The sequence below is a fragment of the Mangifera indica genome, chromosome 3 (assembly GCF_011075055.1).
Source record: "Mangifera indica cultivar Alphonso chromosome 3, CATAS_Mindica_2.1, whole genome shotgun sequence".
NCBI classification, from domain to species: domain Eukaryota; kingdom Viridiplantae; phylum Streptophyta; class Magnoliopsida; order Sapindales; family Anacardiaceae; genus Mangifera; species Mangifera indica.
Genome location: NC_058139.1, coordinates 3,776,176 through 3,793,005, shown reverse-complemented (window position 1 = coordinate 3,793,005; position 16,830 = coordinate 3,776,176). Strand labels below are relative to the sequence as shown.

Sequence of the window (16,830 nt, the reverse complement as noted above, 5' to 3'; positions counted from 1 at the left end):
ATTCATCATCATTCGAGAAAGGGAGGAGCATCGGTATGGAAGTTGGCTAACTTCAATCACCAAAAAAGTAGCAAGGGAAAATTACAAATCTTGGGGGAAAATGTTTATTTTTCAAACTTTAGATGAAAAAATTTATATTTTTAGATATATGAAAAAATGAAAAATTTTTAATTTTTTTAATAAAAAACGATTTTATTCATAACTTTAACTGAAAATTTTAATATAAATTAGTCATTGATGAGTGTTTGAATTTTTAAAAATTGACACAATAAGGCTTTAAAATTCCATCAAACCTTGGGTGGGAACAATCTTTTGGCCTAATTAATATCCTTTTGTTCTTATATGAGCACTATTTGTTAGATCGATAGAGCATTAGACACTATTCCTTTCCACACAAGGCTTTTTTTTTTTTTTGCAAATATATGAAATAACAAGGATTTGAAATTCTAATTATACTTATAATTTCACCCTATCATCAGTTTTAATGTAATAACAAAGTTTTTTAAAAGGTATTAGAATTAATATAAATTAGATTTACATAGATTTTTACTTTTTAAAATTTTAAAAAGTCACATCCTCTATTAATATTTACGTTGTTAGTAAATAATTTGCATAAATTTTAAATTTTTATTTTTCTTTTGCAAAATGATATAGGTTTGGGATGAATTATAAATTTTAGAAGTTAGAGTTAAACACCTCTATGCTTATATCGGTTTGCAAAGGAAAAATAGAATTAAAAAAATCTATGTAAATTACCTTTTTGTCATTTGACTTATTCAATGACAGATTGAATGGCGGGGTGAGAATATGAGTTTTTGAAACGTAAAGGGTGAAAATGTGATTATGGGACACTTGAAAAGGATTTTTGCCATCTAATGAAACTTAATCGCGTGAAAAAGCCGAAACAAAGTTTTCGAGCGGTTCAGCAAGGGGTAGAGAGATAGAGAGAGAGAGCCGTCACCGTTTTGAATTGGCACCCACCCAATCCAAACCAAACCCACCAGCCACCCAACAAGCAAGCCATGTGTGCATCCTCCGTTCTCCTTCTCTGACTCTTTAATTATTATTTTTTTGTTTATCCTCTCTTTTTTTCCTTTAAAAACTCACTCAAATTCCCTCTCGCCAACATAAAAATACCTTTCCTGTAACCAACGCAAAATCATGGCGGAATCTATTGAGTTACCGAGTCGGCTAGGAATCCTTCCATTTAGGAACAAAGTCCTCTTACCTGGCGCCATTATTAGAATTCGTTGCACTTCACCTACTAGGTTTTCTTCATATCCTCCGTTCGTTTTTTTGTTTGACTTTTTGTTTTTGTTTGGTTTTACAGTTTTTGCTCTGTTGATTGCTTTTTTTTTTTTTTACGTCACTTCGTGTATTATAATCGTTTTGATAGCTTCGTGAGCGAATTTGCATTTGTTTTATGAGTTGTATGTTTAGAAGGTAATCTTGGTGGTATGCTGTGTAATTTTATCTGATTGATCATAATTCATCAAGAATTCATGTTTCCAAATCTGAATTTGAGGAAATAATCTGTCGGTTAATGTAGTGTGAAATTAGTGGAGCAAGAACTTTGGCAGAGAGAAGAGAAAGGTTTGATTGGCATACTGCCAGTCCGAGATGCTGCCGAAACTACTGCAGTGGGCCCAACATTATCTCAAGGTGAGCTAGTTTGCGTTGTGCAGATTTGATGGAATCCCTGAATGAAAGGGGACAAATATTTGGTTGATTAATTTTGTAGGAGTTGGAAGTGATTCTGGAGAGAGAGTGCCGAAGATTCAAGTTGGCGCATCAGATGGTCACAAGGTTGATGGAAAAAATCAGCAGGAAGTTATTCATTGGCACAATAGGTATATCTTTGATTGGGCTCAAGTTATATTTTATTTTGGAGAATGTTTTGGTTTTAGTTATATAATTACACTTACAGGACTGCCACTTATCTCATTATTGATTTCATTTTCTAGTGACCTGTTTCATCGTTTCATTTTCTTTGTATCTTATTAGATGATAGTTTTGGATTCACTTTGATGGACTATGTATGATTTTCTGTTGCTCAGGGGAGTCGCAGCCCGTGCTTTACATCTCTCAAGAGGAGTGGAAAAACCAAGTGGGAGGGTGACATACATTGTTGTGCTCGAAGGCTTGTGCCGATTCAGTGTCCAGGAACTTAGCACAAGGGGAACATATTATACTGCTCGGATATCTTCACTTGAGATGACAAAGATAGGTCTGCTCCTAGTTACGTTCTTTTGTTTCAGATATGGTGCATTTGATATGGTTGGGTAGAGGATTTACAATTGACCATTTAAACTTTTACATGGCTCTCTTAATTTCTTCTCCCACCTTTATAAACACATTATGGAGTTCTAATGGCGAGTTGTGATCATTTTTGCATTCTGATGAGGGTTGTCTCTCCTGCATCTCTATTTTGAACCTTTCAGTCTGTTTGGAAATAAAGAGAGAATAGAAACTAGAGAAGAAAGAAGAGCTGGGGTGGTTGGTAGATAAACGAGAGAGATATGCTCTGCTTACAGAAAAGCACGACCCCAAAAAATGGCTATGAAAAAACTATCCCTACTTGCATATGTATCATAACTTCTACTCAAATAAGTAACATAAGAAAACTAATTTTAAGTAAAAATAATCTTATCAGATAAGAAGGATAAATACAAGAAAATAAAAAAAGAAAAAAACACTTATGCTAGTAATAGTATAATTAAAATATTTACCTTAAAAAAAATATATCTTCCAGTTCTAGGAGCCTTGTCTAATCCAAGAAGAAAATTATGAGTATGTTATATCAGTTCTATGAAGAATCTTGTATGTATGGAATATGTTCTTAGCAAAGCTTTTGGAGGGAACTATGTTTTATTAGAAAACTTTCAATGCATAGACATACATCATGAAACATATATTATTTGACAGTTCATTCTATGGACTATTGCTGATGTAGCCGTCTTTTTTTCTTAAATTTTTTATATGAATGTAACTGATGATCTCTTTATTCTCATCTATGAATATACTAAGTAGCTTCTGCTTTTAAATCTTAATTAGAGATGGAGCAAGTAGAGCAAGATCCAGACTTCATAGCTTTGTCTCGTCAGTTTAAAGCAACTGCCATGGAGCTTATATCAGTTCTTGAGCAGGTGAGAGTTATTTCGCTAGATTATATTCTTTTAATCTTCATAGATTGGATGAATAGGCTCACAAGTGTCAGTTTGGGTTATGGAAAACTATTCTGTAAGATGCAACAATTTTCGTAACATCATTATTTCTTTTTCATGTCTGATATTGTCCAAGATCAAAATTTCCACATTTATTACTTTTCAGAGCTGCTAGTTGCAGATTGGGGATATTTTTTTTTTTTTGCTAGCCTGTAATCTGTATTTAATATATGCATTAGTCATTTATCTTCTTTGATTGCTGAAGCATTTAGGGCTTCTACTAATACAAGTTTCTCTTTTTATATGTTCTGAATAATGGAATAAGTAATAGTATCAAATTTCTTTAAGGTTTGCTCACTTCTCTTGAATTTCAGTGATTTTGTTGTCAATCATTATTGTTTATATGCTTTTAAGAAGTGGGACTTTACTCATTTATTCAGGAGGGTTTTCATACTTTTATTTAGTGTACTATCTTGTTTGATTGACGCCTGGGTTTGTAAAGATGGAGGTTGATTCCTAGCTAAATGGAGTATTCTCTTGTGGAAAAACTTGCTAGCAAGAAAATAAAAACAATTATGGAAATACGCTTCCTCATCAGAGAGCGTAAAATGGGATCTAAGATTACTGCCTGCACAAGTGTGTGTGTGTGTGTGTATATTCTACAATGGTACTTGAAAGTAAGTTAATTATAGATTTTTGTATCTAATTGAAGAAAAAAAGAATTTAAACATAGAACATTATGTTTTTTAGTTCTCTTTTAGGCCATGAGGTTTAGTGCCCATGGTTGGAGGAGTTGGAAGCTTTCAAAGTGCATCATTGGTTAGATAGCTAGAGATAGTCAAGCTAAGATTAGTTGAAGAATATCCCACGGGGCTATGTAAACATACAAAGTGGAGCCATCTTTTAGAGCCAGCTATTTTATGTTCTCTCTCAATCAAGAACTTAAGTTTGCACTTCTGTTCACAGAAACAAAAAACTAGTGGGAGGACAAAAGTTCTTTTGGAAACAGTTCCAATTCACAAATTGGCAGATATCTTCGTTGCGAGCTTCGAGATAGGCTTTGAAGAGCAGCTATTGATGTTGGATTCAATTGACCTCAAAGTGAGGCTCTCAAAAGCTACTGAGTTAGTTGACAGGCATTTACAGGTAATTTATTGATTTACTGTTGGTATAAATCCAAACGATTGATCTTGCCTTATGTAGTCGTCTTAATGTTAAATTTTTGACAGTCAATACGTGTAGCTGAGAAGATCACACAGAAGGTTGAGGGACAGTTGTCAAAATCACAGAAAGAGTTTCTTTTACGCCAGCAGGTGAGCATTTCCATCTCGCCCATGGATATTGGAAAGTTTTAAATTTGGTTGTTATAGATGTGTATAGAGTTGGATTGTTTATTTTAAAAATCACAGAGGGAGTTTCTTTTGTTTCAGCAGGTTTGCATTCTTTCAGCAACTGAAAATTTTTACCTGACTATAAAGTACAGCAACTAGGCTTGTGAACAAGGCTTAATTGCTTATCGTTTATAGGCTGATTTTTGTAGGGCATCTAGGCTGCAAACTATCATTTAAGATACAATGTTTTGCTTATCATTTATATTTTGAGATAATGAACTTAAATTGGAAGTTGGAGGCAGCAGGTAGCACCATTTTTTTTCCTTCTCTGGGATAAGAGACTATATAATTTATTTTTGGCAGATTTATGAACACTCTTTCAAGTTCCTCTTTTAATAATCAAACCAAAATTCTTTTCTCTGCTTTTCTGAATTAAAATGTTATTGAAAGGCCACTTGCTTTCAAATTTTGCAAGATTGGTCACTGCCTTTTAATATTGAGTTTGTGAAACATCAACTTGCATTCAACAGACAAAATGAGCATAGTATTGTCTTTAAATTTCTGTTCTTTCAACCAGACCTTTTTGCCCTCTAGTTTTAGGCATTTCGGCATGATAAGTATCTTTTTCCCCTTCACTTATTAGGGGAAATTGAATGGTAGACCTTTTGAGTCCTATTAATGCAATTTTTTTATCTGTATTTTTGCTCTTTACTCTTACGTCTTGTTATTTGAGTTGTCATTGCCATGATTGGGTCAAAAAGTTCATTTTATGATTTTTTTGGAGATCCTCTTTTAGCTAACCAAAATTTAATAAATATAATTTTTCTTCAGAAATGCATAATGCTCAAGTCTATCTTACCATATATAAAACATGAATGTCGGTTTTCTGGTTGTGGGTATAATGGTAAATTGCTCTTCAGGTGAATTGTTATCTTGTCTTTCTTACCTTCAAAGTTAATCCTTTTTTGGCCTACTCAATAATCTATCCAGATGAGGGCCATAAAAGAGGAGCTTGGTGATAATGATGATGATGAGGATGATTTAGTTGCTCTGGAAAGAAAGATGCAAAGTGCAGGAATGCCTTCAAATGTCTGGAAGCATGTACAGAGAGAGTTAAGGTATGATATCTTTGGGAAGATAATGATAAATACAAACAATCATACATGGGTGGATCAATTTAGTTATACGAAACAACATGAAGTGGATATTTGGAAAAAAGATTTAGTTGCTGGTAAATATGGTATTTTTTATGGAAAATATGTCATTAAATGCTAACAAAAATAGATTGAGCTGTAAAATACCTAGGCAACTTTGTCAACAATACCTTGGGCCTTATGGTGAAAACATTTTCATTCAGATTTTGCCTCCTTGTTCTTTGTCAAAGTTCAACTTTGGGTCTCTTCGTCCTGTTGCTTTGATCAAATGCATGATTCTTGTTCTATATATTCTGTCCCGTGGTGGTGAACTTCCAATTCATTTTTCCTTAATTTTTTTTTTAATCAATTTCAGGAGGCTTAAGAAAATGCAACCACAGCAACCTGGATATAATAGTTCACGAGTATACTTGGAAATTCTCGCTGATTTGCCATGGCAACAGGCCAGTGAAGAAGTTGATTTGGACCTAAAAGCTGCTAAAGAACGTCTTGACAGTGATCATTATGGTTTAACCAGGGTAAAGCGGCGGATTATAGAATATCTGGCTGTGCGCAAGGTTGTCCAATAATCTAGTTCTTGTTGGTTTAAATTTCTTCCATGATTTTGGTTTTCAGACTGGTCTTAATTTGGATTATTTATTTATGATGCAGCTTAAACCAGATGCAAGAGGTCCAGTGTTGTGTTTTGTTGGCCCACCAGGTGTTGGGAAAACATCTTTGGCATCATCCATTGCTTCAGCTTTGGGCAGAAAATTTGTACGCATATCTCTTGGTGGTGTGAAGGATGAAGCTGATATAAGAGGGCACAGAAGGACATACATCGGAAGTATGCCAGGGCGTCTTATTGATGGATTGAAGGTAAAACATGTTGTGTGCTTCTTATTAGTTGTTGGGTTAGATCTGCAAGAAAAAAAAATCTTATTTCTGTCTAAATACTGTAATCGAATCTGAAATTGCATAGCAATATTAAAACACACATAAAAATGTGTGTAGTCTAGAATGAAGTCACAGTTTGGATTCATTGTTGTCCATTGAATAGTTGTAATGTTGGAGATGCAAATGATTACAGAACCTTCATAAAAAAGAAAATGTGTTTGATCTACTATTTTTGATACCTTCAAGTTCACAAACAAGTGTACTCACACACACACACAGACGTGTATAGAGCTGTATGACTGTTATATGGATCACTAGTAGCTCAGTAGTGTGTATTGAATGTGAACACCCGTGAAACCCATTTACAATATGGTGTATGCGAATAGCATTGCCCCTTATCACCTCATGGTGGCTCAAGTTGAATGAATTAGATGGTGTATGCTAAAGTCTCTGTCTGGGTTTGATAGTTGCTCTGTTTTCTAAATTTGCCAATTGTTTTTGTATGTCACTATGTCAGCTCAAAAAATACTAAAACTATTGCTGTGAATCAAGCTCATCTGATTTAATTACCTTTGTGGGTGTATTGGTGTTGATCCTGTGCCTTAATGTAGTTGAGTAGCCAAGATATGGGTCCAGCTGTCAGGATTTGTTTATACAATGGCTCTTTAATTGTGGAATGATAATATTTCGGTTTAATTCAAACTTCTTCTTTGATTCTCTCACTGTCTGTCTCTTTCTTCTGTGTGTATTTTGAGGTGTGAGAAGACTAAAGTGTTAATATGCAATATGTTTTCAGAGAGTAGGTGTCTGCAATCCAGTCATGCTGTTGGATGAGATTGATAAAACTGGTTCTGATGTGCGTGGGGATCCTGCTTCTGCTCTGCTAGAGGTTCTTGACCCTGAACAGAATAAAACATTCAATGATCAGTATCCTTTTTCTATGGGATTTCTTTTAGTAATTATTGATTATACCTGTTCTTGCCTCGTTTTAACATCTTTAGATGTTATAGAACATGCACACTTTGCGGTGAATTTGTTTATTGGACAAGGGTCATACTTATGAGATAGTATATATGTATGTTCTGTAATGGTAGCCTGGTATGACCGGGTTACTCATTTGGTGTTTATGTAGATTATTAATTCTCATCACTCTGACTATTTCATGGTTAGAAGTACAGCTAGAGCTGTTCCTTAACTGAAGATCTTTAGCTATTTGAATGTTCCATTTGACCTTTCAAAGGTAATTTTTGTGGCAACTGCAAACCGGGCACAGCTCATTCCTCCTCCGCTGTTGGACAGGATGGAAGTCATTGAACTACCTGGATATTCACCTGAAGAAAAACTTCGAATTGCCATGCAACATTTGATTCCACGAGTGCTGGAGCAGCATGGGTTGAGTTCTGAATTCCTCCAGATTCCTGAGGTAGTAAATTTATCACAAAGAAGATTTCACCGACTTTAGAATGGGCATTGATTGTCAAAGAATATCATAAACTTATCTTTGCTGCATTTCAAAGAGTAGAAGAAGCAGGCTGGCTTTGTCATAACTAAAAGTGATATAATAAAGAATAGTTTGTTTTGTTAATCATTTTGTTGAAGTACTTACACTCAACCTTATACTTTTCATTATTTTTTTCCTCTTGGAAGTGTGAATATTTTTTATAAGAAAAGAGAGAATATGGTATTTACTTCAATAACAGCATGTTGGAAACTGTTGGTCGATGCTTTCATATGGTCGTGTCTGATCTGTTTAAAAATAGTTTATTGCCTTGCCCTAGGATTGAATATCTCTTGTGTTCAATTTCTGGTTTTGATGACTTCTGTATCCTATTAGTGTCTTTGTTGTTCAGGGATCAGTAATTGAAAAGTGTAAGCATCAGTTTTACAAGAATTTGTATTCTCAGTGCATTTTTTTTTTGGTTTGCGGTAGGCTATGGTTAAACTTGTGATTCAGAGGTACACCAGGGAGGCAGGTGTTCGGAATTTGGAGAGGAACTTGGCTGCCTTGGCTCGTGCAGCAGCAGTTAGAATTTCAGAGAATGAAAAAGCTGTTCCAGTGAGTAAGGATGTGCACCAGCTTACTACACCATTGTTGGACAACAGGCTTGCTGATGGAGCTGAAGTAGAGATGGAAGTCCTTTCAATGGGTGTAAACAATCATGAGATATCCAGCACATTAAGGATTGCCTCACCTTTGGTTGTGGATGCGGCAATGCTAGAAAAAGTTTTGGGGGTAATAATCGTCAATATTTCTTTTGAATTTCCAGTCAGTGCTTAGTTTTTGAAATTTGTTTAACCTGACATGCTTTATGTTTACTATGCTTTGTTTGATCTAGGATGTTTGTCTTATCTGCTCGGCACTTATAATTGTATCGATGGGTTAAGTCAGTGTTGATAGGACTACATCGTATAGCACTTTCATTTTAGGGCTTCTGGGGACTAATTTTTATAAGAGTTGTCAAAGCTAAATAAACCATTGAATTCATAGTTGGCATATCATCTAGTTGTTTACATGTCATGATGTGTAGTATCTAGAAAGCCGCTTTATAAGCAGAAGTTCCTCGTATATAATTTGCTCCTGAAGTAAACATGCTTTATACAAACACAATGCCTTGGTTTTCTCATTTTTTAGTAGGTTGAGTTCTTCATAATGCTTAATGGCTCTGAGGACTCAGGATTTTTGTTCTACTGTATATGCAGCCTCCAACGTATTATGATGAAACTGCAGAACGAGTTGCAACTCCTGGAGTATCTGTTGGGCTAGTCTGGACAACTTTTGGTGGAGAGGTCCAGTTCGTGGAGGCTACTGCAATGGCGGGAAAGGGTGATTTACATCTTACTGGACAGCTTGGTGATGTCATCAAAGAATCAGCACAACTAGCTCTGACATGGGTAATATTTTTTTCTAGAATGACTAAATCTTAGGTTTCACCTCTTTGTCATGATAAAACAATTTCTGACGGTGCTTTGCCTTTAATATATAGGTGAGAGCAAAGGCAACAAATCTTCAGCTGGTGGCTGAGGAGGAAATTAATCTCCTTGATGGGCGGGATATTCATATACATTTTCCTGCTGGAGCTGTACCCAAAGATGGGCCCTCTGCTGGTGTCACTCTTGTAACAGCTCTGGTTTCACTGTTTAGTCGGAAAAGAGTAAGAGCAGATACGGCAATGACTGGAGAGATGACTTTGAGGGGTCTTGTGCTACCTGTTGGCGGTGTCAAGGATAAGGTATGCTTTTCCACTGAATAGGTTGGTGATGTTGATTTTTAAGAAGAAAAGCATGCAGCTATGATGTGGTTCATTGTAATTGTTATCTTCATCAATATAACTTTTAGACTTGCAAATATGTTACTTGGGAATTTGCATACAGGGAAACCAACAATTAAAATTTTGTTCACTGTACAATCTGCTATCCTGCCTATCCATTTGGATGTAGAACAGAGGCCACTGAATGAGAGGTTTCCATTGTAATTGATTTTCAGTGCCTTGACTTATAAGCATGGTGGACAGGTTGACTTCACAATAAGTTCTATAGGCATGTGCCATGTTTGAGTTGTCATGCTTGTGTTTGAAATTGGTATTGGTCATTCTATAGGCTGTGTCTTCCATGTTATGAAGGACATTGTACAGTACAGGGATGCACAACATTTTTTTCTTTGCATTGTTGTGTTTGGGTAGTATCTTTATTTTCATCACAACCATCAAGGTAAGCAACGGGGGAGTAGAACTAAAATTGTTTATGATTCTTTGACGTCAAAAATTAATATCAAGTCTCATGGCACCTTTGTTTATAGGATGAGCTGCACAGAGAGTTGTCTATGGTTTTCTTATGTGTGCATGTTTGACTTAGCAGTCATTTTGCCAGCATGGCTTGTAGAATAACTGATGTATGATTGAGATATTTATGGCTTGTGGTGTAAGAGAAAGGGAAGATAGATGAAGATAAGTGGTAGAGTTAGAGGAGAAAAATATAAGATACAGATCAGAGATAGAATTGAAGAGAAATAAAATAAGAGAGAGAGAAAGAATAGTGATTTGCAAGGAGAACAAAAAAAGAATTAAGAAGTATAGAAATGAGAATAGAGAGAAAGAGAGATAATAAAGGCCAAAAATTCAATAGTTTCTATTCATGTTCACCTATCAAAATAGGGATGTCTTAATAAGGCCACTACAAATGAAAAGGTTAGTCTATTTCGATACACCTTATATAAAACAAGATAAAGAGTGACGTGAACTTCAATTCATTGTTGCACACAATTTTTTGTTTTCTAGTAGCCCATCCAAATAAAGTACATCCCAGCCTATTTATAATGGCCCAAAAGAAATCTAAGGCTAAGTGTTTAGCCAAAAAGATAATCCACTAAAGATAATCGCATCAATTAAGATAACCAAGTAAGGGCTAAGCGAGTCAAGGCCTGCCTGATAGCTTTTAGTTTGCTGTTGAAGGAGAAGGGGAGTTTGTGATCGTCCTAAAAATATATCCCAAGTTATTAAAGCCTCTTAGCTCTGCATCAATAAGCATAGGCAGTTTTATGATCCATATGTCAGTGGTTGATTTTCATGGTCATTTGCTACTGTTGCTTTTGGTTTTGCTTAGGTGATTGTATGATAATATTTGAAGTTTATGGTTGTACACCGTCTCCATAAATTAGATGGTTGTAAATATTGATTTTAAGTATTCTGATCGAGAATGAGCAGGTCTTAGCCCAGGAATTAAGCAGAAGAAGTGTGCAGTTATTTTAATATAAACTGGTGATGATATGATCATTTTATTTCTAAAACTGTTTTCTTAAATCTTGTATGTACAGGTGTTAGCTGCTCACCGATATGGTATCAAGAGAGTTATTCTGCCAGAGAGAAATAAGAAGGACCTAGCTGAAGTGCCAGCTGCTGTGCTTGCCTGTTTGGAGGTAACTTAGATTTTATTGCTGGTAAATTATTGCTTTTTTTGTGCAAATGAACTAATTTCACTCCCTTCTGCTGTTCGGGGACTGAAATATGCAATTATATCATGTCGTCAGCAAATATATATGATGCAGCAATGAATCTAAACTATGTCATGGACTCTTACCAGTGTTTTGCTCTAGTTCATATAAATTCCACTTGTCAGGGAACCACAAAAGGAAATATGTTGTTGATTATGACGATCCTTTCTTTAAACCATGATAAAATGGAACATGATGACGTAAAAAATTCAGTTGAAATGTGAATTTATTTATTTTTTTATTTCCAACGGAAATCCCACTTGGAGTGCTTTCTCTGGAGTTGTCTTGTATGCATGGGCTATAAATATAGCAATTGATTTTCAATTTATAATTGTTTTCTCTACATGTCAGGCGTATCACTCAAACACTGTCTTTTCATTTTGACAGATCTTACCGGCTAAGCGAATTGAAGATGTTTTAGAGCAGGCCTTTGAAGGTGGTTGCCCTTGGAGAGTAAGCTCTAAGTTATGACACACCAACAAGGGAGTTTATCTATCTGACATCTTTCTGGTGATCTGATTGTTTTGCTTGTGGTAATGTCACCACTTCTTTTGAACATTCTGGTAATGCATTTATTGGTTGCCGTGTGCTATTGGAGATGAACGAAATTTTTATGAGCTCATAATCCACCAAAAATAACTCAACTAGTAGTAGCTGGTAAGGTGGTCATGCATGTCCCCAAGTTTCTGTTGGAAATTCTTGCCACCCTTGTTTTTGTTGCTTCTTCCGATCAAGCTGTATTTGCTGAGGAGATTCATGTGCTTCCGAATTTCATCTAACTAATTACCTGTGTAAATATAAGCCAATTCTCTGTTCTGTATAAATCAATTATTTAATGTAGTAAAAGGTTCACAGGCCTTGCAGTTAATTGTCTTAAACCATAAGGCTTTCCTTATTGGCTTGATACAATACAATATTCTCATTTGGTGAATTGGCTGACTATCGTATGTGCTTAATGATTGAGAGCATTTGGAAAAATTTGATTCTGAAAGCGATGAGAGAAGGTTTTTGGTTTATATTATACCTAGTGCGGTCTCCCTTTTTTTTTTTTTTTTTTAACTTCATCCAGGAGTCATTTTATTTGTTTAAAAATATATAAACAAATAAGTTTTATTAATTTTATTACATAAATCAATGTGTTAATTTGTAATTGGATGATGTAATTATTTAATTTTTCTAACAAAAAAATTGAAAACACGGATTAGGTTTCTACTTTCCGAAAAATACACAATGCTAAAATGTAGGGGTCAAAAGTTTGACCTTGTGAACAAGTTAAACTTATGCCAAACTCAAGGTCTAAATTATTTTTAATTCAGATTTTCAAGAAGACAATCTCATTTCTTTTTTCACACAGGTATCAAAGTTTGCAGCAGTAGACGTATGCCTTTGATCAGAACTGCAAAAATGTTCTTGCAAAACTTCTGAAAAAAGTTGGCATTGAAAATTACATGGATTTATTCTACTGGAGCAAATCCGCTTATGTGTAATAATATCAAACAATCTCAAATATAATAGATCCAAACTGGAAGCGAAGTGCAAGATCTGTTTTTTTGGATAGAAAAGCAAACATTGAACAAGGTTGAGATTCTTGTTTTCTTAAATTTATTTTAGCCTTCTGTGGATCAAGGTAATAATACCTTTCAGAAATCTAAGTGGCCAGCCTGATGGATGGAAGGCCGAACAGTTCAATGAAGCTCAAAAGAGGTAACAAAATGAGAAAATCTTGAGGCAGAATAAAACCATTTAGCCTGTGAGAGCAGAGTTGAGTGCACTGTGAACATCAACACCTATCTGAGCTTCAGCTTTCTCCAAGTCTGTGGTAGCAGAACTCAGCTTCTGAGTGAATTCTGCAAGCCCCTTCTGGACCAAGTTTGGATCAATGTGGTCAACTGGCACAGCCTCAACTGCGATTATGTCAGCTACTGAATTTGCATGAATAAATGCAAACCCACTGCTAAGAAAATATTTCTTAGTCTCATTCCCTTCATGAACTGATAGGACCCCTGGCTTTAGCTCTGCGATTGTGGGTACATGCCCAGGCAAAACACCCATTTGACCTGTTGTTGCTGGAATAATGACCATGTCAACCTGCAAAAAATTAAAGTAGAAAGCATAACTGATGATAATTAAATAATAGGATTTACAAGAATAGACTACAGAATTAGATCTGCAAATACAGACCCCTACATAAGATCTTGATGCTAACAAACATATTTGTTAATGACTTAAGCATTTAGTTCCTCATGAACTTAAAGTTCCCATGCCAGAACAAGATAGAAACCTAAAAATCAGCCCAGCCACACTACACATTATTTGATAATAACCAAAAAAAAAAAAGTAACCATCTCATAGCATCAATGTCATGTTTTCCACCATGTACCTCAAAATCCATCCTTGACAACAACAAATGTAGTTGCAAGACCTCTTGACAATAACAAATGTACTGATTTAAGTAACTAGCTCATTCCATCCAAACCATTTTTTTTTTCACGCCACTGCTTAAAGTTCATTAAGAAACAATGTTAATGTCATCTCACAGAGGAGGAATATTACTGTTAGAAGATAACAAAAAAGCTACTGCTTAAAATCATTGAGAAACATAGTTAATATCATCTCACAGAACTGAAAATAATATACATACGGCAACAGGTGATTCTAAACCCAATAGTTGAAAGGACAAAATTATAAAAAATTAGGATGCAAACTTCATTTTGGTTTTGATATATTTATTGGGAATGAGCCAACCTCAGCTGTTCCAAATTCCAACCAAGAACTGTGTCAATCATCAGCGAAAAACACAACAAACCAAGTCAAATTCATACATAAATGAAAGGGATGAGGGTGTGAGACATAAGCATTCATCATCTTGTTGAAATTTGCTCCTAAAACTTTGAAGGTCTCACTACAATTATCAGGCATAACATCCACCATACATGAAAATTATATGAGGGCTTAACTGAGCACCATCTTTCCTCTCCTATTCTTCCACTCCACATGCTTAGGCAAACAACATTAGCAAATGATTGACTTTCTCTCCTTGATTCACTATTCTCTCCTGAAGTGATCAAAATAATGAACTATACAGGTAGCATTTGTGGGCGATAACATCAGAAAGAATAGGACGAAACAACTACTAGAACAATCTCTGGGAACATGGTAACTCGTTCGGTTAACTTAAAACCCGAAAAATCAAAAACACATTATATACTGCCCAATTAACCTCTTGAACTCCAAATCCTACAAACCCAGAACAAGAAAACAACACTAAAACAAAGAATACAACCACTTTCTTTTGTTATCGTCGATTCAGCCAAATACAATATGCGAAAACTCACAACAATTATTTCAATCAGCCAAAATCATTCACGACCATACAATCAGATCCAAGCAAAACCCAGATGCCGAAAGCCCTAAAAAAATACCTAAATAGTAAACTTGATCGTGCGATCGCCAAAAAAATCATAAAAAAACAATAAAATTATGAAAACAAAACCAAGGCGAACCTCCTTGGCGGAAAGCTCAGATGCGTAGGGAAGAACGAAGTTGACAGTGAGCTTTGAAGGAATGGAGGTGGGAGTTTGTGGGCGAGTGACCATGAAAGACGATGGAGTACTGGGTGGTTCCATGTTTGGTATGACTTTTTTCCATGAATCGATGAAGGTAGAGTCGACGGCGGGGGTGGCAGGGACTTCGGAAGAGAATGCTCGAGACCTGGTCAATGCGGTGGTTCGAGCCAAGAGGCGTGAGGCTTGCCTGAACATCTTTAGATTCTGGAGATTCGTTAATGGCAGTGATAAAAAACTTCAATTTTGGGGATGGAGGCTACTGGCCGAAAATGAGAAGCGTTTTACCCTTTTGTATAGGTTTTCGTTACTCTCGCTCTAATTTCCTCTATTTCATTTTATTTTAGATTTTCAGCTCATCTACAAAATTTTTCCCAATTAAAAAATATAAATTTTTACATGGGAAGTTTAATATAATTTATGCGTTTTTTATATAATTTATTTAATTTATATTAGGGAAAAGGACTGTAATACCCTCAGGTATATTTCAGGGGCAATTATGTCTTTTGACCCTGTTTTGAGATTTTTCTCATTTTAAATATATATATGTATGGGTGTGTTTTTTTTTTATATACATATATATGTATACCTAAAGAAAAAGAAAAAAAAAAAAAAAGAAAAGGAAAAAGACAAAAAGAAAAAGAGAAAGAGATAAGGCTTATTAGATAAAGAGAAAGAGAAGACTTTTCCATTATTTTGCATCTTCTTCCGTAAAAAGCTCCAGCAGCCACATTCTTCATACTTTTCTTTGCTTTCTTGAAGAAAATAAGGAAGGATTGGAAGTAGTTTGGAAGAGAAGAAAGAAAAGAAAAGAAAAGGAAGCACTTGGAAACTTTGGTAACCAAAGATCTCCTTTCTTCTCCTTTCATCTATATTTATATGCATGTTATGTGAATATGTTAGAGTGTTTTGGTATTAATTTAAAGTGATCTTGGTGATAAAGGAAGCAAAACAAAGAGGAGGAAGCCAACTTTCAAAGATTTGGCTTGAAATAAGGTAAGGGGTTTCCTCCTTGTTATGTGATATGTTTTAGGGTTTTGGTTCCTTAGATCTATATTATATATGTTGATTTTGATGTTGAGGAATGTTGTTTTGCCATTTGGGATGTCTATGTATGTGATTTTGTTCATGGCAGAAAGTTACAGAATATTTACAGTTTTTGCCACTGAGTTCGTCCCATGTTTTGGCTGCCTCATTGAATGAATTATGAGTGCTATTATATCTTGTTGGAAAGCTCTTTGAATCCTCTTTCCAATGATATATAGCTTGTATGAATTAGAGATCATTTGGACTGTTAAAGATTGTATAAACCGAAAGGACTGTTTTACTAAAGAAAAACAGGGGAGGCAGTTTTTGCCACTGACTTTATCTGCTGTTTTGACTGCCTGATTGAATGAATTATGAGTGCTATTATATCTTGTTGGAAATCTCTTTGAATCCTCTTTCCAATGATATATAGCTTGTATGAATTAGAGATCATTTGGACTGTTAAAGATTGTATAAACCGAAAGGACTGTTTTACTAAAGAAAAACAGGGGAGGCAGTTTTTGCCACTGACTTTATCTGCTGTTTTGACTGCCTGATTGAATGAATTATGAGTGCTATTATACGTCGTTGGAAAGATCTTTGAATCCTCTTTTCAACGATATATAGCTTGTATGAATTAGAAACCGTTTGGGATGTTAAATTGTATGAAAAAGAAGGTTGCCCTGTTAAATGACTGTTCTGTGAACAGTGTTTTGCAATTTTGGGCAG

The 16,830-nt window shown here is 35.2% G+C and overlaps 2 protein-coding genes across 2 annotated transcripts; one reads left to right on the top strand and one right to left on the bottom strand.

Annotated features, from left to right (window-relative positions):
• Positions 1-933: 933 nt before the first annotated feature.
• Positions 934-12,443, top strand: LOC123212049 (lon protease homolog 2, peroxisomal). The gene is made up of 17 exons (XM_044631076.1): positions 934-1,268; positions 1,550-1,662; positions 1,742-1,850; positions 2,058-2,227; positions 3,055-3,146; positions 4,131-4,310; positions 4,394-4,477; positions 5,486-5,613; positions 6,005-6,206; positions 6,301-6,507; positions 7,322-7,452; positions 7,735-7,948; positions 8,456-8,758; positions 9,226-9,417; positions 9,510-9,755; positions 11,336-11,437; positions 11,900-12,443. The coding sequence occupies exons 1-17, from the start codon at positions 1,162-1,164 to the stop codon at positions 11,981-11,983; spliced, it is 2,664 nt and encodes an 887-aa protein (XP_044487011.1). The 5' UTR covers positions 934-1,161; the 3' UTR covers positions 11,984-12,443.
• Positions 12,444-13,035: 592 nt separating this feature from the next.
• On the bottom strand, positions 13,036-15,419 carry LOC123212050 (ATP synthase subunit delta', mitochondrial). Its single transcript, XM_044631077.1, has 2 exons — positions 15,016-15,419; positions 13,036-13,600 (listed from the first exon to the last, which is right to left on the bottom strand). The coding sequence occupies exons 1-2, from the start codon at positions 15,271-15,273 to the stop codon at positions 13,256-13,258; spliced, it is 603 nt and encodes a 200-aa protein (XP_044487012.1). The 5' UTR covers positions 15,274-15,419; the 3' UTR covers positions 13,036-13,255.
• Between the last annotated feature and the right edge of the window lie 1,411 nt (positions 15,420-16,830).